This window comes from Plasmodium knowlesi (genome assembly GCF_000006355.2).
Source record: "Plasmodium knowlesi strain H genome assembly, chromosome: 10".
Classification (NCBI taxonomy): domain Eukaryota; phylum Apicomplexa; class Aconoidasida; order Haemosporida; family Plasmodiidae; genus Plasmodium; species Plasmodium knowlesi.
Genome location: NC_011911.2, coordinates 558,530 through 584,488, shown reverse-complemented (window position 1 = coordinate 584,488; position 25,959 = coordinate 558,530). Strand labels below are relative to the sequence as shown.

Below are 25,959 nucleotides of genomic sequence, written 5' to 3'. Positions count from 1 at the left end.
ATATAGTAATATGTCATGATAAAAAAAAAAAAAAAAAAAAAAAAAAAGGAACACTTAGAAGTGAGGAAAAAAAATTAGCAAAAATTTAATAAGGTATAATTTAAAAAAAAAAAAAAAAAAACAATCCTTTAAGAAGCAACGAAAGAGGAATTAACAACAAAATTGCGAAAGCCTCAAAATTGCAAAGTGACAGTTGCAAACGCTTGACCATTCCTTTTGCGAAACAAAAAAATAAAAACGTAGAAGAAAATGCCGAAGAGTTACAGGAATTACTCCAAAACCGCTAGGAACCCAAAGCGTCCCTTTGAAAAGGTAAAAATGGAATCCGCACAATTTGCGCTTATGCGCGAGCTGCCATGGATATCTTGCGCGAACATCTCCTGCAGGGTACACCCCCAGGGGGGGGCGGGAGAATAAGCCCTCGCGTTCGCAGTCGCGGATAACTCCAGCCTGGCGGGATAACCCACAGGAGGAACAGCACATTTACGTGTCGTGCAAGCGTATTTGTATAAGTGCGCACTTGTATATATGCTCATTTGCATATATTCGCATTTGCATTATGTACCTATTTGCGAGCGCTTTTTTTCACCAACAATTACAACTAAACACCGACACGCCCACTTTCGCACAACCACAGGAACGTTTAGACCAAGAGTTGAAGCTAATCGGTGAATACGGACTTAAGAACAAGAGGGAAATATGGAGGTAAGTTTCTCCAGGCCTGACACTTTCTGTATCCCCTTATGACACAGAAAATAAAAAGTGCCATAAGGGACCAACCTCACCATCAAACAAATCAGGAAAACAAAACGTTTGAATGAGAAGGGGAGTTCCCTCCGTATGTGCGTTTCCACATCCCTGATAACACAACATCACTCCCATTTTATGTAATTTATTTCACCCCTGTAGAGTGCAATACCTCCTAGCCAAAATCCGATCAGCTGCTAGGTATCTGTTAACCCTAGATGAAAAAAGCTCCAAGAGAATATTTCAAGGAGAGGCCCTACTAAGAAGAATGGTGCGTCAAGGATTACTGGGAGAAAATGAAGAAAAGTTAGATTATGTGTTAGGGCTGACTTTGCCAAAATTGTTGGAGCGAAGATTGCAGACAAAGGTTTTTAAATTAGGATTAGCCAAATCAGTACATCACGCTAGAGTACTCATACGACAGAGACATATCCGTGTGGGCAAACAGATGGTGGATATTCCTTCCTTCTTAGTTCGTGTGGATTCTGAGAAGCACATTGACTTCGCCACAACGTCTCCCTTTGGAGGTTCTAGACCAGGAAGGGTCAAGAGAAAGTCTTTGAAAAACCAGAAGGAAAAGAACGAGGAGGAAAATAACTGATCGTAATGAAAAGGTGTCACCGTGTGCCCTACCAGCGATTATTATGCATGTGCGGGGGGATATAAAGATCGAAAAGCAGCCAATTGGCAGTAACGAAGACGTGTACCCCCTTTTTTTTTTTATTTTATCCTATTATTAATGCTAACCATATGGTGTGAACAAAATAGCAAGTATGTATATATATTAAGAAAAAAAAACTTCTTTTTTTTTTTTTTTCCAAATGTAAAATTTCTACTGTATCGAATTGTAAAGAAAAAATCTCAGTTAAATAATGTCCCAACTGCTTTTCTTTTTTTTTTTGCCCTTTAAAAAATAGCACAAAAAAAAAAAGTTAGGGGGGTGCATTATCAAGTGATAATATACCCGTGAAACAACTCTCAGTTGTTTATTTGACCTATCCCCATATCTGCCTTTTGGTGAGACCTTTCCACTGCTATGTTGCCCTATTTGTAAGCAGGGTACTGTTCCAGGGGCGTTGTAAATGCTACGACAAATGTGGTTGTTCGGTGTTTTGTACCCCTTGGCACTAACGTAACAGAGTTTTGCAACTTTGGGGGGAAAAAGAAATTGTAGCAGTTGTGTGTAATATATATGGAAGAATCATCTTCCAGGTAAGGATTCACAAGTGGTTAGTATGGTGCATGGAAAAGTTTTTTTAATTTTTCAACCAATTGGATCTTAGCAGAAACCGTGTGACATCTATACATGCTTCTTAATGGGAGTAATGAGCATTTTTTATTTTATTTGATTTTTTATACCGTGAAAAATAAAAAATAAAATAAAATAAAAAAGGGGGTGAAAGGTAGCAATGTTGTACGTCGCTGTGTGTGTCGCGTACATGTCATATCGCGAAGGAAGAAGAGAGTGGTGTTTGTCTGAGGGCCTATTTTGTGTGCCTCCTCAGGTTAACGAGTCAACAGGGAAAGGGCCTTATTCCACCCTATGCAAATTACTCCAGAAAAGCTAATTCACTCGGAGGAAGCAAAAATCGCGCATCTTTCCACCTCGTAGTTTCCCTCCATGTAGATAACTTTTTTCTTTTTCGTGGCAATTTCTACTGTCATTTCGTTCGTCCACAGCTGCTTTGACGTACTATTGTTGAAATGTTAAGTGGTGAAGTGATATCCACGTGTCCAAAATGTGCATACTTCCTTTCGGGGGGAAGGATGTATCGCACTGGTGTTCATTCGGACACATGTTCACGCGCTCATACGTGCATACGTATAACTCCCAGTTATTGCTACCTGCGGCTCACCCTGCTTTCCCCGTGATATATTGAAACTATTGGACGGATCCAATCGTCGTGCGATGCACATGTGCAAATGAGCTTCTACTGCAATGGGACTTTACATCTGAGAATGTCCTTCTATTTTCACATAACCTTCTACCTCCTAAAGTAACCATAACCCAAAGTGCACTTACCCCCTCTTTTGAATGTGCATATGACATTGTTATTACCCCGCGGAATTTTATCTCCCCTTTTTTTTTTCCGGTTGCTTTTTCCCCCTTTTTTTTGCTTCTTTTTTTTTCCCCTTTTTCTTCTCCGAAATGTGTAATATACCGTCCCTATCGGTTTACCACATGACCGTTTTTTCAAATTCCGCTGCAAGGAACATTTCCGCTAGCAAAGTAGAGGATTGCCCATCCCACTTTGTGAAGTTGATGGCAATACGTCGTCCATGCGTGACGCTCCTTCATTTTTGTAAATCCTCATATTTTCCGCTATCCCTTTTTAATTTTATTTTATTCTGGGACTTCATATTAAACTGACCGCTTGGGAGGAACACACATTTCTTATATTACCATTTTGTCGTTTTGTCGTTTTGTCGTTTTGTCGTTTTGTCGTTTTGTCGTTTTGTCGTTTTGTCGTTTTGTCGTTTTGTCGTTTTTTTTTTTTTTTTTTTTTTTTTTTCCTGTTTTGATATAACGTACAATTTGTTTTTATTCTGATGCCATGCGAATGTGTGCTTATAGGCACATAAGCGTACATGTATGGATACATGTATATGCATATGTATGCTTGTACAAATGGCTACAAACGTGTAATCAGTATATATAGGCACATGTATTTACCTGTTGAAGCGACATTGTAATATGCCATGAGAAAAATAACGTCGTTGTTGTTGCATAGCTTGCACGTTTCTTCATTATTGATTACAGATAGAGGGAACATTTTTTTTTTTTTTTCTCCTTTTTTTTATAAAAATATTCACCCTTGCATGATGTTTTGATTGTGCCACTCTAAACACATGCAAAGGCACCTTAGGTTTTTGCACATATAACTGTATATGATACGAATAAACGTTTATTTATGTATACATAGGATTGTCTGTATGTGAGCATGAAACGACGGGCTCTCTGCAGTCATGCGATTTTCCCTTTTTTCCTACACCCGCACTAGGTCGAATTGGGCGTGTATATAAATACAGACGCACTATCACACGTTCGTATATATAAACGTACCAACCTTCGTGCGAACAACGCATTTCATCGCCCATGGTGAACCCCAAGGAAGGATCCGAGGAGAAGGCAGCGCAAAAGGGCCCACAGGAGGGCGAACCAAAGGGGGTTCAGATGGGTGAGCAGAAGTCCCCATCAAAGGTAGCCCAAATGAGTGAAGAGAAGAATACACCAGAAGGAAACGAAACTAGTCCACAGAAAACGGAGGAGAAAAATGTCTCCCAGGATGACACGAAACAGGACAATGCTAACGCGAACAAAGAAGACAAGCAGAAAAACGTAAAGGACTACAATAACATTAATGACATCATCAGCTACATTATTAAAGTTGGTGTGTGGGAAATGTACACTTACGAGTGGCTAATGAACAGAAAAACCTTCCTTTACTACAATACGTACGTAAAGAATTATTTTTTTTACGACAAGAACAACAATTTGACGCCTTTTAATGAGAGGTACTTTTTTTTATATGTAATTACATTTGATAACACCGATTTTGTAGCTAATTTTTTTTTTAAAAAAAATGAAAAAAAAAATAACATAAAAAAAATAAAATTAAGTAGTTACACAAAAACCATGCAAGGAAGAAGAAAAAAACAGGAAGATCGCTATACAGTCATTAATGACATGACCAAGTATATAGATGCTTATGATTACAAAACATTATTTTTTTACAAAAGAAATCCATTTTATTGCTTCTCCGTAATTGATGGACACCGAGGTATAAAGGCATGCGAATATTGCATGACCCACATTGTGAAGAATATTATTTACTACTTTTATAATCAAGACAATGTCAGACAGGATGAATTTAAACTTGGCCCCACGTCTGGCACGAAGGTTAATAAACAGGATCCCCCTGATGGTCAAAGTTGCTCGGGTAAGGACGATACCCATAAAAGGGAGGTTCAGAGCACATCGGCCAAAGGACGCACCCAGGAAGGAACCCAAGATAGTGAAAATAAAAACCGTGGTGATAGCACCTCCACAGAATTCTCCCACCACGATTCTTCGACAGGGGATGACAAGAAAGATTCGCCATCACGGAGCAACACACAAGAGAGCGAAAAGGAGGAAGGTAGAAGCAAGGACAAACGGGCGATGGTAAAGGAAGAAATTTCAAAAACTAAGAAGAGAAAAATAGACAGCAGCGACATAACAGAGAGTGAAGAAAATCCATCACAGAGAGAAAGCGAAGATGATGATAAGAATCGTAGCGAAGGAAACGTAAGCGCCTTTTGTGATGAAAACTCCAGGGAAAAAAAGGATCAATGCACTGGTACCTCCATAACGGAGGATAAAGGAAAAGCAACAAGCGTCAATACCAGTACAAGTGACCAAAAAAAACTTGTATTTTTGGAGGACCTCACGGATGAAGAAATCATCAATTGTATAAAACTCGCCTTTCTAAAAACAGACGAGCAGTTCCTTAAAATTTCCAAATTCCCAAATCATGGCTGCACCGTCATTTCCATCATTGTCATAAAGAACAAAATGTTTATTGCGAATCTTGGGGACTGTCGGGCAATAGGCATCGTCAACGTGAACAACACTTTGGTAAGTGTTTCTATGAAGCGGGGGAGCGGTATAGCATCATGACCGTAGGTTTCCCGTACCCATGTATAGTTGTCTATACAAATACATATGTATATATTCTTTTGTACTTACACATTGCCTTCATTTTTTCCTACCCGCTGTGCACCCCCCCCCCTTGCAGAAAGCGGAAATGCTATCGCAGGACCATAAGCCTAATGAGCCCAGGGAAAGGGAGCGGATAAAAAAAATGGGAGGCGAAGTCATCTGCATGCAGAACGTGTACAGGGTTAAGGCTAACGCGAAGAAGGTAACTCCAATGATGAAGCAGAATAAGCCTTGTCTGTGTATTCATGTGCGCATAGGAAAAGCATGCCGAGAAATACGCACGCGCGAAAATACTTACCCCCAAAAAATATTTCCCTGTTTGAGTATCATACAATGAACATTCGCGTGCACACCTTTGTGTAGACCATTTCGGACCCTTCCAATTTGCTGGATCGCTTGCCAATGAAGGAGGAAGTTTACCTTGCGGGTACTACGAATGAAACGAACTCCGAAAAAATGTACAACCCAGTGTTATGCATTCTGATTTTAAATATATATATGTGTACATATATACCTACATATATATGTTGTTCATATATATATGCATTTCTTCCCGTGCTCACGATGCCCCTTCCCCACTGTGACGTAACTGCAGTTTCCAGAGCCATAGGAGATAAAGACTTCAAAGAGAACAACGTGGTTTCAGCCCTGCCGGATGTCATTTGCAGAGAGTTGTGCGACGCAGACAAAGGTAAAAAGGAGTTCGAAGGTGAAAATGAAAATGAAAATGAAAATGAAAATGTTGAATGTTCCGACCCCGCGGTAAGAGTCAAAGTGGAAGAAAACTATTTCAAGGAAGGTGAGCCATTTTTTTTTTCCGCGGAAGAGATGAATTACCTGTTTGTTGTTTTGGCTTGTGATGGAGTATGGGATACCCTATCCAATAAGGTATGTCTAAATGTGTTTCCCGGTTTTCATTTTCTGCTATACCCTTTTATAAAGTCCTATCAAAAGGCTCATTCCGTCTAGATAAACGTATAGATACACATACCGCTGTATGCACGTTCTCCACTCTGCTTCTTCGTACCGTTGCAGGACGTTGCCCAGATTTTGCAAAGCTATCAGCACGACCCGGACAAGGCCTGCAGCGAAATTATAAAAACGGCATTTGCCTGCGGAAGTCAGGTAATTTGAATAATCCACAGTTGTGAATGATCGTTGGTGAATCTTACCATTGTTGGCATTTCATCTGTTTAATTAACATACCATACAGGTGACTGAAGTACGTACATGCCTATTTTTCACTTTTCCGCAGGACAACATAACCGCCATTGTGTTAAAATTTTACTAAATGGGAAAGAACTGGTCTAGAATTTTCTTTTTAATGAAATGATCGCCTTGTGAGGTGAACCGAAGTACCTTCGAACTTATTTATACGAATCGATATGATGTATGAAGCTGAAATGGGCTACCCTCTTTTCCTCTTTGAAGGAGAGAACGAACATATTGGGACATTAAAAGAAGGAACAAAAGGGGAGCAATAGTCGTAGATAAAGTAATGGACTATTACCAACCCCCCTTTTATTAACCACGTATCGAGTAGCACAGTGTGATGTGATGTCCTCTTTTTTTTTTTTTTTTTTTTTTTTTTTCCGTTTGTAAATTTATGTGAAGGAGAACTTAACAGATGGGAAATTATTTCAAGACTTCTATGTCCCACTTTTCTCCTTCCCCCCCCTTAGCATTGTACAGTTAAGTTTTCCTTTTGAATTTTTTCACCTTTTAAATTTGTGAAGCCTGCTTGTACAGCGCACCTCGCAATGCCTAATTTTGATTACCCTAGAATGGACCCCCTCCTTCAGTTACCCTGTTGAAAGAAATACTAGGTGATTGAGAATAGGGGGGGACCTCCAAAGAGATAGAGAAACGATACCATCACGCTAATGAAGAGAAGGTAGAACGCGAGTCGAAGACAGAACTGACTGCCTTTTTTCTTCTTAAGAACAGCGTAGATCGCTTCCTTCTTGGATGAAGAGCCTTAAAAAGAGTAAGATTTCTCAATTTTCAAAAGGCCCCTTTGTTGATGAACCTATTGGAGTTCATCCGAATGTGGCAAGCATGGAAGAAGAAGAAGAAAAAAAAAAAAAAAAAAAAAAACATTAATATACGACTGATTGAAATGGCAAAAGAGAATACTTGCAATTTTTTAATCCCCTATCCGTTCCACATTTGGACCCTTTTTTTAAAGACAGTGAAAATGTGTATAAATATGTACACATCTGTGTTTTTTTCCCCACCCCTCCTCCCCTGAGGGACATAGACATGATGGGCAAAATGCATCTGCGCGTATTTGCTCCCCCTCCCGTATGGTTCTACCAAAATTTTTGTTTTAAAATTGTTTTTCACCCCTATAGCACCTGTAAATTAATTTATCCCCCCGCTTGTGTATGTGTGTGTGTTTTTGCACCCCCCCCCCCCTTTGAAAGGACACCGCGCTTAGGCCCACCTACACGTTTATACTTGCACATATCTGTCTGCATTCCTACAGATGTAGTTATTTTTATACATAATTAAAACAAAATTTTTTGCGTTTTGTGCAAGTGTACATCCGCAACAAAATGGCGCACGCAAAAAAAAAAAAGGAATTGTGGCTTTAATTAAAGTAAAACAAGTTTGAAAAAAAAAAAAGGCTTGGAATTTTGAAAAATTGGATGACCCACCTTGGTGTGGAAGTCAATGTTTAGTCAACCAACGGGCGTGCTCGCACTCGCGCGCAAATATTTCTCCATGGACGCAATGAACCATGAGAAAAAACTGGTGATTAAATTGTCGGAGCGCGGATCCGGGAAAACATTTTGATAAATGAGTGGATGGATATCTGCAGAGTAGTAAGGCATTTCGAAGGAGAAATATTTCCACGAGCAGATAAACAAATCCCTTATCTTGGCGAGAGACAAATGGAGGAACAACTGCACGAGTTCGTAGTCCAGTGCGACTTCGCCCTTGTGTCCGTCACCATTAACTTGGGCACAGCCAGGGAAATCATCCCCATGAAAGTTCAAATTGACATCCCTGTTGCCTTCCCCCCGTTTGAATTCCCCCTGTTTGTTTTCCCCCTGTTTGTTTGCCCCGTTAGCATTTCTTTCCGCCAATTTGCTGTGAATCCCTTCAGTCGGCTCGTACATCACAGCAAAGCAGAAATCCACCGAAATGGGTTCATTCCCAATAGAAGGAATCAGAACGTCGCTTATGAGAAATTCCAGACACTTGTGGTTTATGTCTGTGCAGTGAATTTTAATTTTCTTCATCTTCCCCGTCAAGCTGGGTAGGTTTAGTGAAATGTTATTATTTTTGTCTTTCAAATTATTTGCTTGTTCAGCCAAGATGTAGAAAATAGATTTATCTATCAGTACCCATTGTGCAGTTGTCAATTTTGCGTGTATCTTTTTGGCTTGCTCAAAAAATATATTTTCTGGAATTATTATTTCTGGAAAAGTGTTTCCTCCCCATGTGGCATTTTTCTTTCTCTGCCTGCTTAGTTCATTTTTTATCTGTATGTTTAATGGACATAAGTCAAACTGAATGGCGTAGTTATTTTCAATCAAGTGCGCAGCTATTCCTTCGAACTCGACGGAAATGACACTCATCCTGTCTAGTATTCTAAACATTTTTATTTCTTCTTCCTTCACATTTGGGTAGTAAAGGGTATAACTTTGTTCTGTTCTTTTATGTTCTTCTTCAATGGGTGTGTGATTTTCATTGAGTGTACCTCCATTTGGTTTGGAGCTACTGCTTCTATTTTGTAGACCCCCTATTGGATCATTAATTTTATATTCTTTACTATACGGAGGAACCATTTCGTCTGTGGTATCCTGCTTTTTGATTGGCTTGTGCTTAAGTAGGGAATCCTCAATAGTGGAATCAGTATTTTGGTTATGTATTATTCCCCCCTCTTTTATGTCCTTCTCCAACGCACCCAATGAAAAAGTGATATGTGCATACTGTGACTTGAAGGGAGAGAAGGAGGGGTAGGGTGGCCAAGAGAGAAATATCGGGTTGGAAGAGAAGTTCCAAAAATAAGAAGGCAAAAAAAAATACTCAACAGAAACCTCCGTAGCGTACGGAAAATTATTATCAAGTTGTAAATAATCTATTTCGGAATATTTTTTATTTAATACTTTCCAGTGTTGAATAAGTTGGTTGATAAAATGTAAAAAATATTTCTGTGCAACAATACCGTTTATGGAGTTAATTTGTTTCCTTGTTTCTTCACACAATTTTCGCAACTTCTGTAGGAGTTCTTTCCTAGTCGTAACGGCGATGCATATGTCCTGCTTGTTAGCCTTTATGTCCCTAACATAGTTACATTTATTTAAGGTTAAATACTTTGTGCCCTTATCATAATTCAATGTACCTAACATTAGGTCAAATAGAACCATCAATTCTTTTAAATCATTCTCCACCATCACTCTGTACTCCTCTCCTTCCGTCCATTCTTTATTATTTTTCAAATTCTCGTCATTGCTTTTTATTTGGATCGTTTTTTCCATTGCAGAACAGAACAATTGTGCATACTGTTGTAGATTTTTCATATTCTTATTTTCTTCATTTGGTATTTGTTCGAAAACGCAGGAGCCATCTGGTAGATATCTGAGCAGTCTGTAGTCCCCTTCTGCATACGCCTCCACCTTCAAGTCGATATCGCTAAATTTTTCTTTCTGCTTTGCATTTTTCTTCGCCTGGTCATTCGGTTGGTCGATTAGTTGGTCGGTCGGTTGGTCGGTCAGTTGGTCGGTCAGTTGGTGAGTCGGTTGGTTACTCCCCTTCTCGACTTCCTTGTCGTCCTTCATTTTGTGCTCCTCAAGGTGGAAAGAGGTGAAGCTATAGATTCGTCTCGACGTTACAAATATTTTGAACTCATCTGTACTGTTTTAAACTTCCCCCTTTTTTTTTTTTTTTTTGGTGTGTCTTCTCAATTTGGATTGTTGACTCAATGGGAGACGGAGCTGAGTGTTGAAACAATCGTCGCGTTGGTGGAATATATTTACGCGCGTGATCCGGTTATAGGAACAACCCCACGGAGGAATCGAACGGAGAGACTTCCTCCTACGCGGCGTAATATTTACTGTCGAGGGTAGCCTCAAAGCACAGCGAGAGAGCATGGTGTGCACAGATGTTCGTACAAGACAGTGCTTGTGTATGTGTGTGGAAATAAACAACCTCTCCGTTAGAAATGGCGCAAAGGATGCTTTTAATTCTCTCGAAACTGGTGCCCATGCATATAAGTACACTTATGCACACATGTACTTACTCATTTCAAGAATTATTTCTCTGCCAAACCGAGAGCACATTTTTCGATGTGGGTAAATGAGCGAATGGAAGAATCAAAGTGGATGTGTAAGAGGACGAAACTAAAACAGTTGGAGCAAAATGGGAAAAGTTCTTCGTAGACATACTGGATTGGGAAATAATCTGCCACACCTCTCCAACCATTTAACATTTTTATATACACATTTCTCCGGAAGATAAAATGCCCACTTAGGAAGAAATGGAAGAACTGATTAAATGCCTGATGGCGCAGCTCGCGTGATACGCCGTTCCATCTGCATAGGCATAATTGCATGAACTATTTGGTTGTACCTGTGGGAACATTCATGGAGCAGCACTGGGGTGTTGCATCCCAGCTCTGTGTATGATGAGGATTGAGGCTGGTAGGTAGCGGTTACAGGTAGCGTTCCTAGCCGGTAAGCCTGTTTACCCTTTCGTTCTGTTCACACGGTTCACCGCATCCGTGCACATAAAGGTTTTTTTTTTAAGCTCTCCATTTCGCATTTTATCCAGAAATATGCCATATTACGTCGTTTCACCTTGCAACATTTCTTTGTGCAGCGTGCCACCAGGGAGTGATTCATTTTGGAGCTGCGAAATTTGACGCTGATTTTTTTTTTTTTTTTTTTTTTTTTTTTAAGCCCCCCTAAAAAGGGTCGCTAAGCACAGGGATGGGTTTCATATGCACAGATTCAATTTCAGCTTTGATGAAAATTCTGACAAAACATACAATTGAAGTTTCAGTTAAAATTTATTTTGTTCTCCTCCCTATTTAGCATTCACAAGTCATGCAGAAGGAGCTATGCCGAGATTAGGACCCATGCGATAACCACAAAATTTAAAAGAACTAGCTAACAATTTGAGAGGCATACACTCCAACAGGAGGTAGCAAAATCAACACAGCTAAGTTCTACTCCTTTAGGTTAATTTATCTCTGTAATTCGCTGGCCTCCCGCGCAGTTGTCAGAAAACGTAAGTTCGATCCTTTTTGTCGTACTCGTCAAGGAAGTAAAAAATGGTAAAGTGAAAAAATGGGATAATAATGCCACAGAAATTGCTATGCGATACCTTGAAAAAACACGTGCTTGCTGGGCACCTCCACTACTATAATAATCAGCCTCCTCCGGGGACGACGCGAAATTGGGACTACACACTCAATGCGCCACCTAACACTGCATAATTGTAGATATGTGAGTAGATATTTCCGCCTGACCCTTCCCTGATTCGCAGCTTTTTTTCACCTTTTTTCAACAACTGGCAGAGAAAAACCACCACGTGACGGTCGAACTGAAAAATGACTTGCAAATATCTGGGGTCTTGCACTCAGTAGACCAATATCTGAATATCAAATTGACCAATGTAACTGTGAACCACCCGGAGAAGTATCCTCACTTGGTGCGTAACTCTGGGGGGATGCTTCGTCTGCCTATTGGAATGATCAAATGGGGCAACCAATGGGTGTCCTGCTGAGAGTACACTGCCTTTCAGAGGGTTCTTACTTCACCGCCTGAACACTTTTCACCGCTTCATTTTCACACCACTTCCCCTTCCCCCGCGCAGCTGTCCATCAAGTCCTGCTTCGTGAGGGGCTCTGTCGTGAGGTATGTTTTCCTGCCGTCCAAAGAAATCGACGTGGAGAAGTTACACCACATGTGCAGGAAGGAAGCCAAGATGACTTCGGAGAAGGAGAAGGAGAGAAAGTGATGGGTCGATGCAAGTGGATGAACGCATGGATATACGAGAAAGATTATATCGATCCTCCCCCACTTACTCAAAATGACTGCACAGACAGCACACCACGAGATTGCCAAACTTTTGTGGCAAGAAGGGGCTAGCTACCTTTAGGAGAGCAAAGCAGTTTTGGACTCCTCCGTTTGTCCCCACCTATATGATTTTTTTTTTTTTTTTTTTTTTTTTTTTTTTTGTCTTTTATTTTGCACTTTTTTTTTTTTATTCCTAAATAAATTTTAAAAACAGCGTCATTGTTAAATTGGTTTAACAAAAGCAAGCTTTCACGTCAGCCGCCATTGTGAGATACGGAGCGTACAAACAGGTAAACTTAGGCATGTAAAAAGGTTTACACAGACATGCAAACATATTAAAATACATGTGCATTCGTGAAAACATTGCAACACAAAAAATGAAGGACAGTTAAAAGGCAAGAAGAAGGGGCTCCTTTCCTTTTCACCTTTTGGCACGCGAGCAAAATATGATGTTTCAGTCATCATATTCCTCTTCGATAAAAGGTGATATACCGAAAGACTACACCAGTTTCGTTAATGTGTGTGCTCCATTTGTAAGAACGAACTGTACATGGTGAGACGTTCCCAGGGGGTCTGCTTCACCTTTTCGAAGCTACTCCCCCACAGATATATATATATATATATATGCACACAGGCGTGCACAGTCAGTGATGCCTGGCCCAGCCAAGCAACTGCGGCAGTAACAAATTTGCTGCCTTCTGAAAGAGCTGAAATTCGGAAAAAGGACAACTGACATGAAGTTCCTCAAAATTGTTTTTTTTCTCATCATTCAAATTGTTTATCTGAGGACTTTGGTTAACTTCCATGTCGAGGTTATTCATATCAGCCATGTTTCCATCTGAATTGGCAAACGGTTGATATTTGTATCGTATAACTATGTGGTCCTTCTTCTCCTTGTGCTTATCGATGATTAGGGAGTTGCTGTTGCTACCCTTAATAATTATAGGAACCTTTATCTGCTCTGCGTCCTTCAGAGAGAGCAAATGTGCCAAACTGTTGATTTTGAGGATTACGCTCATTTTATTATTTTTGTCATACTTATTTGAGTTGATGTGTTTTTTCATGAAGACAAATTGAAACCCCCCCTTTCCATAGATGGTTACTTTATTTTTATTAACGATATAGTCAGGATATATTGGCTTGATTAGGCACATGGCTGAGTTGCCAAAAATACTAAAGTATTGGTATGTTGTGTTTGCAGTGGCTGAAGAGGAAGTGGACGTGGCCGCGTTGTTGTCCACACCTTCGGCATTTACACCATAGTTGTACTTCAAAGGGTAATATCTGTTCGACTGATTTTCGTAATTTAAACTCATCCCGTTTTGCGTGCTATTGACATTATTTTCATGACTATTCATTTGCATGTTCATATAATTTGGCGGAACATTATTGTACATGCCTGGATTGAAAACCCTATTTTTGTATGTGTTATATGTGTTCCTTTGTGTCAGTTTTGCCAAGTCTGTACTTCTTCCATGGTTTCTCTGTATGGGATGGGTAACTTCCCTTTTTCCTCTGCTCAAAAGCCCAGAGCTGAGGCTGCTGTACAACTTTGCCTGCACATTAGCGTGCAGCCCCTTCTTAAGGTAACTCCCCTGCATGGTGTACCTTTCTCTACGCAGTGGCAGGGTGCGGGTACCTATGCGTAGGTAATTATACTGGGGAAAGCAGCTGCGCGGATAATTGCACAAACTGCCAACACCTCACAAGGGGGGAACTTCCTAAAGTGGTCGAATGGCAAGAACCTTAGCGTACGTAATTTTCGACTGTGTTTACGGATATGAAAAATTGGATTGGGGGGGCTACTGAAAAATCATCACTCCTTTTAGCAGCATGCCGATTTTCCATCTTTTCATTACCGTCCTCTTTGCGCTTTTATTTTTCTGCGCTTGTTTTTGGGCGACTGCTCGGATTTTATTTCAGCTTGGGAGTGGAAGGAATAAGTGTCGCTAGAATTTATTTTTTAATTTTTTTTATTTTATTTTTTGTGCTTCATCCCTTTTTCACGCTTAAGACGTTCTTACGTTGACGTGGCTAAACATGTTGATTGGGCAAAATTGTCATTTTGAGGATTCCGCTGGGTTGCATTTCCCACATGTGTATTTTTTTAATGAGTTTGATTTTTCCCCACCGTGGGAAGTAGCCTAGGCGGGGTTAAGAGTATCCGTTAGGCAGTTTTGTCCCTCTCTTTTTTTTTTATAAAAACAGAGGCAAATGGGCCCGGTGCAACATGATAAAGTGGGATTTATATGAACACATGGATGAAGCAAACAGAACGGTGTGTAAAACGTTTAAGCGGATCTCCCACCAAGCAACAGAGTATCACCAATGAAACATCCCTCTAATTTGTTTGGGCAAACGTTCGGCTCACCCTACAAAGAGGTTACGTAAATACAATTTCTCTCCAACAAATAGGGAGGGGACTGCAGAAGTGTGAAAGAAACATCACACGGGGAAAAATTATGCCGTGAAAAGTGGGAAGGAAAAAGAGAGAAGCCAAATGATACACGTGCATATATATGTGCAGATATATGTACACATATATATACGCATTTGCATGGTGAAAAAAAACGGGAAAACCCTCCATGATGAGGGAAAGAAAGGGGTATAATAAGCGCCACATAAAAAAATTCAGTCCCGACTTCCATCGGCGCAACGGCGCTAAGGGGAATCCTGAACAATGGGTATAACTTCCAGATCAGTAAAAGTTGGCAACTCTTGAGATGCCTTCAAGTGGTTCAACCCTTGACTTTTACTCCCAAACGGGTAGGCATATCGGATGCAGTTGTAAATGTACTTTTTAGACTCTATGCAAGATTGCAAAATGTTATGCTTCTTAGCCAAGTAGCACGCTATGGCTGTAGATAGGGTACAACCCGTTCCATGTACGTCTACCCCTGGCTTCCGCTTAGACCTTAGTTTGTACACATCATATAAGTAGGTTACTCCCCCTGGTGCCGACTGTCCCAGTTCTCCCGCATCCCTTTGTATTACTTCACCTTCAGGAATACTTCCAACCTTTCTGATACACAAGTGGTCGACCGCGTACACCTCATTTTCCTCCGCGGAATTTTCCCCCACGTTACAGCTCTTGAGCAAGCAGGCATTAATGTCTAACATTCGCGTCACCAATTTGCACAGTTCAGTCATATTCGCCTTGGATAAATCCATTTGGCAGTCTAGTGCCTGGAGAATGACTTTACACTCATAAAAATTAGGGGTAATTATGCAGCTTATAGGACATATTAAATCGAGAGCAAATTTTATGTATTCCAGATTTTCCACTAGGAGGCATCCAGAACTTGATACAAATACTGGGTCAAAAACTACGAGGAGTTTTTTTCCCCTCTTTTTGTTCATTTGTACTATATATTGAGAAACCAATGAAATTATTTTCTTTGAATATAAAACACCCAACTTCACCACGTCAATGGTCACATCTGCAAAAATGCTATCCAACTGGTCCACAATGAAGGCTTCCTCAATTTCTACAATCCTTTTAACCTCCTTAGTGTTCTGGGCTGTTAAAACGACTAACGCAGTACAACAGTGGCATCCTAACCCCATTGCAGTTTTTATATCTGCCTGTATACCCGCTCCACCACAACTGTCACTCCCCGCTATGCTTAAGATGTTGCTTACGCCTTCCATCACAGGGTAGCCAAATGTTACGATAAAGAAAAAAATTGCTTCTTCTGTGGACAAATTTGAACAAATTAAGGTGAATATATTTAGTGTAGTGCCTGCAAAAGTGTAGTTATTTTAAGGGGGGGAAGATAATTTCACACTAGCAGGAGGTTCCGCAGTGGCAATAGGGGCAGAACACATTTCCTAGTAGAGTCGTCATCCCCACATGAACGTGGCGAGGCAATTTGGATTGTACTGTGAAAAAAAAAAAGAGAATAAAATAATAAGAGAAAAATTGTGAACCCCCACTCCCCCAAGTTCTCCCATTCTTTAAACAGGTGTGAAAAATTAAAACAGCCGATTCGTTGTCAAAATGACAGACACATGCACATTAGATACATTGTACGCAAATAAAATGTGCCTATTTTAGCGAGTGGCCCACTGAATCAAATTTATTTTGCCTATTAGCGAATTATCTCTCTCTCTTTTCTTTTTTTTTTTTTTAATTTTAAAGCGTTACATGCATGAGAGTTTGTATATCTCCTTCCGGGGGCACTCAACGTTCCTTTTTTTTAGAAAATTTTTTATTTTTTTCTGTCGCGGAGTTCCGTGCGATGATTGCAGAGTTGCAATACGCTATAAGGCATTTTTATCGAGACAGTTTTGTAATCCGCTTATATATCAGGACCATTTTGGTCAGCCCACTTTTTGCTAACTCAACTTTGTGAGAGCCCCCCCCCCCCCGGGGGGCGAACACTCTCTCACCTTTTGAAAAGGGGCGAACTGGACCATGTGGGAAAGGTGGCACACTGGCAGAGGCAACATATTATAATTGAAGGGAGGCAAGGAAAACACTGCTGTGATAAGATTCCACGCTGGAGGTTGGTCAAGGGGAGGGGGGGAGAAGGAAGTCAAACATAAGGGAATATATACTATGACTTCTTAGTACAAGGGAAATTATTCCCTTCCCCCTCCCTCCACTTTTCTTTTCTTTTTTTTTTTTTTTTTTTTTCCATTTGAATGTAGAACTTTACGGTAATGCTCTTAAAAAAAAATGGAACCTAAGGGGGAAAGAAGCTCCATCAGAATCTCACTCAACCTAAGCTCGAACAGGGAGGATGACAGAAGTGTAGGCGAGTGCAACAATGGAGGGGATGAAAGTTCCTTGAAGAAAGCCAAGTCGAAGGAAGTTTCCCAGGCATTGTAAGGACACCCCATGGGGGGGGGAGGGGAAATAACAACCCGTACGTTGCAGTGTATCGTGTGGACCTGCTCATGTGATCTTCTCTCCTTGTGTCCTTTCTTTTCTTTTATTCCTTCCTTTACTTTTTCTTTCTTTTCATTTTTCTCTTCCTTTTCCCTTTCCTTTTCTTCCCTTAAACCCTTTCTTTTCTTTTCCTTCCCCCCATTTTTACATTTTCACATTTTCGCCTTTTTCTTTTTCTCTTTTTCTTCTGCACATTTTGGCATTGCCTCCCCTTTGAAGAGGCCTCATCGAGGACATCCGAAGTGGCACGTTCAACTACAAAGACCTCCAAGAAATTTACTTCATGAACGATATAGATTTGGAAAAGATGATTAATGACACGAAGAACAAGGAGGAAGGAAAGAACGGGACGGAGGGCCATGGCATGGGGCACGACTCCTACATGGAAGATACAATGCATAGGGGTAGGGGGGGCCCCCAGGACGATGGAAATGGCCTGCGTTTGAAAGAATGCACCGAAGGAGAGAATCACAACTTTGGAACGGATCTGCATAGCCCCATGTATAGCAACGAAAGGGACCTCTCAAAGGGAAATGGTGAAGACAACAAACCCGGTGGAAGAAATTTATTTGTGTTGAATAACCATGTGGGGAAAGTATGCATCATCCGATTCCCTCCTAAGGTATCCCAAGAAATAAAAATGTATCTTTTAAAAAAAACACTTATGCTAGAAATCGAACCAACGAATTTGTTAAACTCAAGACTATTCATTATTCATTTTAGGAACATAAATAGAAAATTCTGGGGAATTCTTCTGGAACTATCAACCCACATAGAGGTGCACAAAACATTGGATCGAAATAACCTGTACAAGACCAATGACGTTTCGCAGATAATTTATGTATATGATCCATGTGATAAGAAGAAAGAGAAAAAAAAAAAAAAATGTAAAAAATTGATAAAAAATTTTATAAAAAATAATTTTCAATTAAATTGTGGTATTAGCAATAAAGTGCAAAATTTCCATTTTGAAAATTATGCCAAACTGTTCAAATACCATGATATTTATTTTGCGGAAAAATTCCTTCATGATTACTTGAATGCAAAGTATTACGACTACTACGACATGTATGTGAAGACGCACACAGAAATGCACACACACCTTCGCATTAGTCAAGGTAGCCACAAGGGGCAGAACGAAATTGTGGATGAAACGACGGATATTTCGGAGATAATAAATTCGTTGGACAATACGTACAGCATCATGAAGGAACTGGAAAAGGAAACCGGCGGGGACATTTCGCTAGAAACCCTGCTGAACTATGAAATTGCAAATGAGAACTACGAGTCGGACGTGTCAGACTTGTTGATGGGCGGGAGCCACTACTTGAGAAAGAGGACCTAGGCAACGGGCGATCGCATCAAAATTAGGAAACGGACGGTCGCATTAAAATTGAAAAACGGACGTCACATGAAAATCAGCAAACATCAATCGACGTAGCCAGTAATCCTCCTTTGCCGGAATGCGAAAAATGGTGGAAACTTCTACCCTACTCTCCAAGTATGTGCTTCCAATTGGGGCGAAATATAAGCGCAATGTAGTCGAACGGCAAGCACGTGTATTGCCCCTATACACATAAAATGAATTCGATTTTTTTTTTCCCCTTTTTTTATGTCGTTTTTTTCTTTTTTTTGAAAATTTACTGCATAATCAAAACGGACTCATTTCCTTCATCAATGAGGTGCTTTAAAAACACCATGTAGGGAGGCGGAGGACATAAGCACGGGGGAGTACACCTGTTCATGGTGAAAAGAATACACATCCCATTCTTCCTCATACATTTTTAAGGTGAAGGGGATGGGGGGAGGGTTAATATTATTACGGTCTCCTAAACACCTCATGTCGTGGTATTAATAGTTCTTGTGGTAGAATTGGTGGTTGTGTTAATTCCTGTAATTTTTGGACCCCGAAACAAATATTCTACCCCCCGTAGACTCTTTCCCCACAAAAAAAAAGTTCTTCATCAGTAGACCGAAAACACTGAACCCTGCACCATAACAACCCTAAACCCTGAACCCGAAACCCTAAACCCTAAAACCCTAAAATCTGAAACCCTGAACCCTAAACCCTGAACCCTAAACCCTAAAACCTGAAACCCTAAACCCTGAAACCCTAAACCCTGAAAGCCTAAACCACTAAACCCTAAACCCCTAAACCCTAAACCCCTAAACCCTAAACCCTAAAACCTGAAACCTAAAACCATAAACCCTAAACCATAAACCTAAAACCCTGAACCCTAAACCCTGAACCCTAAACCCTGAACCCTAAACCCTAAACCCTGATCCCTAAAACCTAAACCCTAAACCCTGAACCCTAAACCCTGAACCCTGAACCCTGAACCCTGAACCCTGAACCCTGAACCCTGAACCCTGAACCTGAGACCATAGAACCCTGAACCCTGAAAAAATGAATCCTAAACCCTGAACCCTAAACCCTCAACCCTAAACCCTCAAACCTAAACCCTCTACCCTAAACCCTAAACCTAAAACCTGAACCCTAAACCCTGAACCCTAAACCCTGAACCCTAAACCCTAAACCCTAAACCCTGAACCATGAATCCTAAACCCTGAACCATGAATCCTAAACCCTGAACCATGAATCCTAAACCCTGAACCCTAAACCCTGAACCCTAAGCCCTGAACACTAAACCCTGAACCCTAAACGCTGAACCCTAAACCCTGAACCCTAAACCCTGAACCCTAAACCCTGAACCCTAAACCCTGAACCCTAAACCCTGAACCCTAAACCATGAACCCTAAACCCTGAACCCTAAACGCTGAACCCTAAACCCTGAACCCTAAACCATGAACCCTAAACCCTGAACCCTAAACGCTGAACCCTAAACCCTGAACCCTAAACCCTGAACCCTAAACCCTAAACCGTCAAACCATGAACCCTTAACCGTGAACCTGAGACCATGAACACTGAACCCTAAACCCTAAACCCTGAACCCTAAACCTAAACGCTAAACCCTGAACCCTAAACCCTAAACCCTAAACCTAAACCCTGAACCCTGAACCCTAAACACTGAACCCTAAACCCTAAACCCTGAACCCTGAACCCTAAACACTGAACCCTAAACCCTAAACCCTGAACCCTAAACCTAAACCCTGAACCCTAAACCCTGAACCCTAAACCCTGAAACCCTGAACCCTAAACGCTGAACCCTAAACCCTGAACCCTAAACCCTGAACCCTAAACCCTGAACCCTAAACCCTGAAACCTAAACCCTGAACCTTAAACCCTAACCCCTGAAACCCTAAACCCTGAACCCTAAACCCTAAACCCTGAACCCTAAACGCTGAACCCTAAACCCTGAAACCCTAAAACCTGAACCCTAAACCCTGAACCCTATACCCTAAACCCTGAACCCTAAACCCTAAACCCTAAACCCTGAACCCTAAACCCTAAACCCTAAACCCATGAACCCTAAGCCCTAAACCCTAAACCCATGAACCCTAAGCCCTAAACCCTAAACCCTAAACCCTAAACCCTGAACCCTGAACCCTGAACCCTGAACCCTGAACCCTAAACCCTAAGCCCTAAACACTAAACCCTAAACCCTGAACCCTAAACCCTAAACCCTGAACCCTAAACCCTAAATCCTAAACCCTAAAACCTAAACTAATAAACCCTGAACACTAAACCAATAAACCCTGAACACTAAACCAATAAACCCTGAACCCTAAACCCTGAATCCTAAGCTGTGAACCCTAAAGCCTAAAGCCTAAACCCTGAAACCTAAACCCTAAACCTGAACCCGAAAACCCGAGACCTTAAATTCGGAAATTCTTTTTTTTTTATTGTACTTACTGTGCGATGGTGTAGATTTTTGGGAATGTAATAATAAGCATATATGGGTGTTTGTGAGGATTGGGGAGTGGGAAAGGAGATGAAGTGCCTTATTAGAAATAACTTCGGGTACTATATAAGGGGAATGTTTTTCACATTTATAAACTTTTTTTTTGTATTTGAGTGGAAAGGAATAAGTATATATTTTTTCTAATGGTATCAATTTAAAGTAATTTTTTAGAATTTTTATTTTTAGAGGGGGGAGGGAATGGAAGAAATTATATCGTTTAAAAGGAAGAAAGTAAGTGTAGTATCTTCTGTGGATAGAAAAGAGAAAGTTTTTTTTTTTGAAGTAGGAAGAGAGAATTTTATTCTTTAAGGAAGGAGGGGGTAAAAATTACGTTCTTAAAGGTATGAGGGGAAAGAAGAAATAATTATTTTTTTTTTAGTTAAGTGGAAGAAATCTTTTCTATTCTAAGGAGTATAAATATGAATATAGAAGAATAAAGCAATTAAGAACGGAAGAAGAATAAGTCCATGTTGAAGTTCCTTCTTTCCGGAATGGGGAGGGACATGTGCTCTATGATAATCAAGCCCTTTTCAATATATATATAAGTCAAGAATCTCACATATATAAATAGCCCTTATGAATAAGTGGAGAATAATTGCAAGCGAACTTTTCTTTAATAATTTTGTTATTTTCAAAAGAACATGCATTGAAAATGGTGCAGCAGGTAAAATTGGAGGGTCTGTTCCTTTCTCTTTCTTTTCCTTCTTATTCGTTTTATTTTCTTTCCGTTTCTTTTCCTTCCTTTCTTTACCTTTATGGAATCAAGAGTCATGTAATATATTATATTTTATACCAAATGCAATGAATGTGGAAAGGGCGAAATGCATACACACATATTTTGTAACTTCTACCCTTTTTTTTCAGTCTGAAGACACAGATAAGTTACCCTCAGAGATAATATACAGTAAATTCGTAGAAGGCACGGGATGTCCGGTAGAGTATGGAGGAAGAAAATACAAAGAAGAATGGGAGAGGGTGCTAAGGGGAGTATTGCAAAAAAAGGGAATTGATGGATCCAATTTAGCTGTTGAAATTGCCAGGACATGGTGTAATGTTTATATAATGCGTTTGCCAGAGGAAGTGCCTGGCTATGGCCCTTGGGATGTCTTTTATTTTTGGTTAGGTGACCAAATAAGAGGGAAACTCAATGGGAACAATTTTTCAAATGTCATGGGGGCTATGTACAAAGTACTGACGAAGGACGAATGTAGGAGTAAGTGTAAGAACATATATCCTGGTATTAGGGAAGAACTTTTTCAGGAGGCTAAAAAACTGTTCGAATATTATTTTGATTACAATTATTTGAATACTCAGAAAGGGAGTAATAAAAAATCTATTTGTGGAAGAATGATGGCGAAATTGGAAGAAGCTAAATCTGCATTTAGGGACATTAGTAGTCTTTGCAATAATGCTGCTAGTGATAGGTATTGTAGAATATTTTGGGGGGAGAGCGTGGGGAAGGAACCATATAAGGAACCCGAGCCATTAACCTGCCCCGAGGGAGAAGCTGAAAGTTTAGGTCCTGAATCAAGACCTGGACCAGATGGTAGACTAAGTAAGTAATTACACACTAAACCAATAACTAACACAACCAACAAATAACCAGCACAACAACGACAACGTACAGCAATAAGTGAAGCTGACTTCAGTGGAATCCACTGCGCACAGTTACACTTTTCTTTTATGGGCCCCCTCCTTTTCTGTAGATTCGGATATAGACATATCAGGTCCTAAGGTCGATATAGATGTTCCGGATGTTAATATAGAAGGCCCGGATGCTAAATTAAAGGGTTCAGGAGCTGAGGTATTGTGGCCTGACGTGAAAGAAGCTGCTGACGGAAAAAGTGGTAGTATTGTTGGTTCTGTGTCTGGTGGATTAGTTTCTGTAGCATTACCAGCAATTGGTTTCTATTTATACAAAGTAATTACATATACATATATATTTACATACATATATACATATATATTTACATACATATATACATACATATGTATACATACATATATACATATACATGTGTATATATATATGTCCTTCCCTTTTTTTTTTTTTCTTTTTTTTTTTTTTTTTCAGTATACTGATGTATTTGATGGAATAAAAAAATCCCTCTTTGGTGGACTCAATAATAGAAATAGGGGAAGAAGATCTACTATTCGACATCAACACTTTGACGACACTTTCACAGGGAATGATTCTTCCACCCTGGGTGGTGATGGTTCCACCACCCTCGGTGGTGGTGGTGGGGAATCGTCCACCTTAGGTGGTAGCTCCACCGATATTTCTACCATCTACGATGATGGACGACGTCAACCAACCGGAAGAACACGGACAGGAACAAATAATAGAAGACCAGGGAATATACGTTATTATGCCACGTAATATTCCTTCTTTTTACTTTCCTTTTCCTTCTCTTTCTTATTATTCCTTTTCTTTTCTTTCTTTTTCTTTCCTTTTCTTTTTCTTTCCCTTTTCTTTTCCTTTTTATTCCTTTTCCTTTTTCTTCCGTTCTCTTTCTTTTTTTCCTTTTTTTTTTTTTTTTTGAGAAGGTGCGGTGTGTCGCACAGGAGGAAAAAAGAAGAAAAAAAAAAAAAAAAGGAAAAAGTCCCCTCCTGTATATATATATATATATATATATATATATATTCCAAGAGTTATAAAATTTGTGCGAGGGCATATTAAGCATGCTGCAACACATGCATGTTCTTGTGTTTCTTTTTTTTTTTTTATTATCCGTAAGAGAGCATCGCACTACTATGTGCGCATGCAAATTCTTCAATCCACAGGTGAGGTCACCTCCAAATGGTGCTCAGTTGGTTAAACACACGCGGGGTTATGGGTACCTCTGAGTGTTACCCATGTGCTCTTAAAAAGTTCACCCGAATTTGTACATCCAACACATGCAGTCACAATTGGGGTGACTTACAAAATTACGACGACATGATAATATCTGCGTTGTTCTTCAAAAAATCCTCTGCGTTTATTAGCAAATCTGTTAGAGACGCGGGGAGAGAATACGTGACCGACTCGCCACTGTGGATCCATCTGTTGGGCGGAAAAAAAAAAAAAAAAAAAGCAATGGAATAGTAAAACACTGCTATCAAATGGAGGTCCAGTCGATGCACTCGGTAGCCCTTTCAATTAAACGCCTGCCCCCGCTACCATTGCCTCAATTTCCAAATGTCTTACTTATAATCTGTGTGTTCATCTGATAATGTGATGTGTTCTTCATTGTTCAGCAGAAGGGCTAGATAATAGGTGGTCTCCTTTAAACTATCATTAACCATATATTTTAAAGTCTAATAAAGGGAAGTAAAAAATAGACCAATTAGAACAAGTGTACCATGCATGTGACAACATGGTCATATCGTTCCCTAACGAACATATGTAAGCATACCTTTTGATAATTTAGTAGCTTGTACTTGTCCTTATCAAGTCCCGTTTCCTCTAGTGTTTCCCTCAGGGCAGTGTCTAAGCCATCTTCGTTATTTTCGTGCAAACCTGTGTATTGGGGAGGAGAAATGTGGGAGGATGGAGAAGGGTCATTGCGCCGGTCATGTCGGGTATAAGTATGTCCCTAATGTGTGATGGTAGGAATCCAAAAAGATGTAACGGCGTGTGCCCCTGCACTGTGTCGTGAAAACGCTGTGCAGGTTACCTTTTGGAGGAGTCCAATGTTTATTCCCGTACGATGCCTTTAAAAATAAAAACTGAATTTTGGAATTATCATCTAAAAGTTTTCCTGTTCCACTATACAAGACTCTACATAGCAGAATGCCATAGGCTTTTATAATGCTGCTCCTGTGTGTATATGGTGGTATTAGAAAAAAAAAAAAAACAGAAAATAATTACTTTCCATTTCGATGTTTTACAATTAATTTGCACGTTATAAAGGTGCTCTATTCGTATACTCCCCTCTGTTGAATCCTTTTAACAACATTCTACATCTACAGTAGTAGAAGAGCCTTTCAAAGGAGGAACAACTGTATAAGGGTTACTGCAAAAATTATAAGCGCGCTTCTATCCTTCTATTTCATTACCTCATTTTGCAATACTTGCAGCGTGAAAAAGATGATAGTTTCGAAACACGTCAAGCACGGATGTAGAATCCCTGCAAAGTAGCCTTCTCCTTGGGATGAACTTCAAGAATATGTACTACAATATAAGATTCGAAAATGTAGAGCGAATTTCACATATTTCTCTATGTAGCATCAGCATCACAATATCATCCCGCGAATTCATACATATATGTATAAAACGTACAAGCGTCCTTCTGTTTGTGGATTATGAGAATTGCGCCACGTCGACTCTGAGGAAACACTACCCTGGGAAATATGTCCTTCCACTTGCATCTGGGCGGAGAAAACGGTATCAAAATGGGATACAGCAAAATATAGGGATATTAGCTTGAGTACACATGCAGCGTTGTGGATATTTGCACTTGTGCACTGGTAGGCTGGAAAGAAAACGTGCCATCAGTCACCGCATAAAAACTAGAATATAAAGATGGAATGAGTTTGAGGTTAATGTTAATTAGCATGTCATGGTTCGGATTTTTCCCCTTTTTAAGATGTAAGCATTTGTGCATTCATTTGGGGAGAGAAATATGAACAAAAAAAAAAAAAAAAAAAAAAAATATATATATACATATATATATACTTGCTTCTAATGCTGACGTTTAACTCTCCATTCGAAAAACTGTCGAATGCGGTTTTCTTTTTCTC

At 40.0% G+C, this 25,959-nt stretch overlaps 9 protein-coding genes across 9 annotated transcripts; 5 read left to right on the top strand and 4 right to left on the bottom strand.

The window, feature by feature from the left end:
* Positions 1 to 249: 249 nt before the first annotated feature.
* Positions 250 to 1,348, top strand: PKNH_1013100 (40S ribosomal protein S9, putative; the record flags this gene model as incomplete). The annotated part of the gene is made up of 3 exons (XM_002259577.1): positions 250 to 312; positions 638 to 705; positions 910 to 1,348. 3 exons carry the CDS (start codon positions 250 to 252, stop codon positions 1,346 to 1,348), a joined length of 570 nt encoding a protein of 189 aa, XP_002259613.1.
* Positions 1,349 to 3,844: 2,496 nt separating this feature from the next.
* On the top strand, positions 3,845 to 6,740 carry PKNH_1013000 (protein phosphatase PPM9, putative; the record flags this gene model as incomplete). Its single annotated transcript, XM_002259576.1, has 6 exons — positions 3,845 to 5,365; positions 5,526 to 5,651; positions 5,813 to 5,876; positions 6,045 to 6,337; positions 6,485 to 6,574; positions 6,705 to 6,740. The coding sequence occupies 6 exons, from the start codon at positions 3,845 to 3,847 to the stop codon at positions 6,738 to 6,740; spliced, it is 2,130 nt and encodes a 709-aa protein (XP_002259612.1).
* Positions 6,741 to 8,133: 1,393 nt separating this feature from the next.
* On the bottom strand, positions 8,134 to 10,239 carry PKNH_1012900 (mediator of RNA polymerase II transcription subunit 17, putative; the record flags this gene model as incomplete). Its single annotated transcript, XM_002259575.1, has 1 exon — positions 8,134 to 10,239. One exon carries the CDS (start codon positions 10,237 to 10,239, stop codon positions 8,134 to 8,136), a length of 2,106 nt encoding a protein of 701 aa, XP_002259611.1.
* Positions 10,240 to 11,732: 1,493 nt separating this feature from the next.
* On the top strand, positions 11,733 to 12,421 carry PKNH_1012800 (U6 snRNA-associated Sm-like protein LSm2, putative; the record flags this gene model as incomplete). The annotated part of the gene is made up of 3 exons (XM_002259574.1): positions 11,733 to 11,735; positions 11,948 to 12,112; positions 12,278 to 12,421. 3 exons carry the CDS (start codon positions 11,733 to 11,735, stop codon positions 12,419 to 12,421), a joined length of 312 nt encoding a protein of 103 aa, XP_002259610.1.
* A 703-nt stretch (positions 12,422 to 13,124) lies between these two features.
* On the bottom strand, positions 13,125 to 14,081 carry PKNH_1012700 (single-stranded DNA-binding protein, putative; the record flags this gene model as incomplete). Its single annotated transcript, XM_002259573.1, has 1 exon — positions 13,125 to 14,081. The coding sequence occupies one exon, from the start codon at positions 14,079 to 14,081 to the stop codon at positions 13,125 to 13,127; it is 957 nt and encodes a 318-aa protein (XP_002259609.1).
* A 1,060-nt stretch (positions 14,082 to 15,141) lies between these two features.
* PKNH_1012600 (phosphomethylpyrimidine kinase, putative) lies at positions 15,142 to 16,131 on the bottom strand (the record flags this gene model as incomplete). Its single annotated transcript, XM_002259572.1, has 1 exon — positions 15,142 to 16,131. The coding sequence occupies one exon, from the start codon at positions 16,129 to 16,131 to the stop codon at positions 15,142 to 15,144; it is 990 nt and encodes a 329-aa protein (XP_002259608.1).
* Positions 16,132 to 17,161: 1,030 nt separating this feature from the next.
* PKNH_1012500 (transcription initiation factor TFIID subunit 7, putative) lies at positions 17,162 to 18,719 on the top strand (the record flags this gene model as incomplete). The annotated part of the gene is made up of 2 exons (XM_002259571.1): positions 17,162 to 17,310; positions 17,594 to 18,719. 2 exons carry the CDS (start codon positions 17,162 to 17,164, stop codon positions 18,717 to 18,719), a joined length of 1,275 nt encoding a protein of 424 aa, XP_002259607.1.
* A 3,170-nt stretch (positions 18,720 to 21,889) lies between these two features.
* On the top strand, positions 21,890 to 23,617 carry PKNH_1012400 (KIR protein; the record flags this gene model as incomplete). Its single annotated transcript, XM_002259570.1, has 4 exons — positions 21,890 to 21,901; positions 22,102 to 22,792; positions 22,944 to 23,158; positions 23,312 to 23,617. The coding sequence occupies 4 exons, from the start codon at positions 21,890 to 21,892 to the stop codon at positions 23,615 to 23,617; spliced, it is 1,224 nt and encodes a 407-aa protein (XP_002259606.1).
* A 548-nt stretch (positions 23,618 to 24,165) lies between these two features.
* PKNH_1012300 (bis(5'-nucleosyl)-tetraphosphatase [asymmetrical], putative) lies at positions 24,166 to 25,280 on the bottom strand (the record flags this gene model as incomplete). Its single annotated transcript, XM_002259569.1, has 5 exons — positions 24,166 to 24,280; positions 24,425 to 24,534; positions 24,633 to 24,736; positions 24,894 to 25,036; positions 25,276 to 25,280. The coding sequence occupies 5 exons, from the start codon at positions 25,278 to 25,280 to the stop codon at positions 24,166 to 24,168; spliced, it is 477 nt and encodes a 158-aa protein (XP_002259605.1).
* Positions 25,281 to 25,959: the final 679 nt, after the last annotated feature.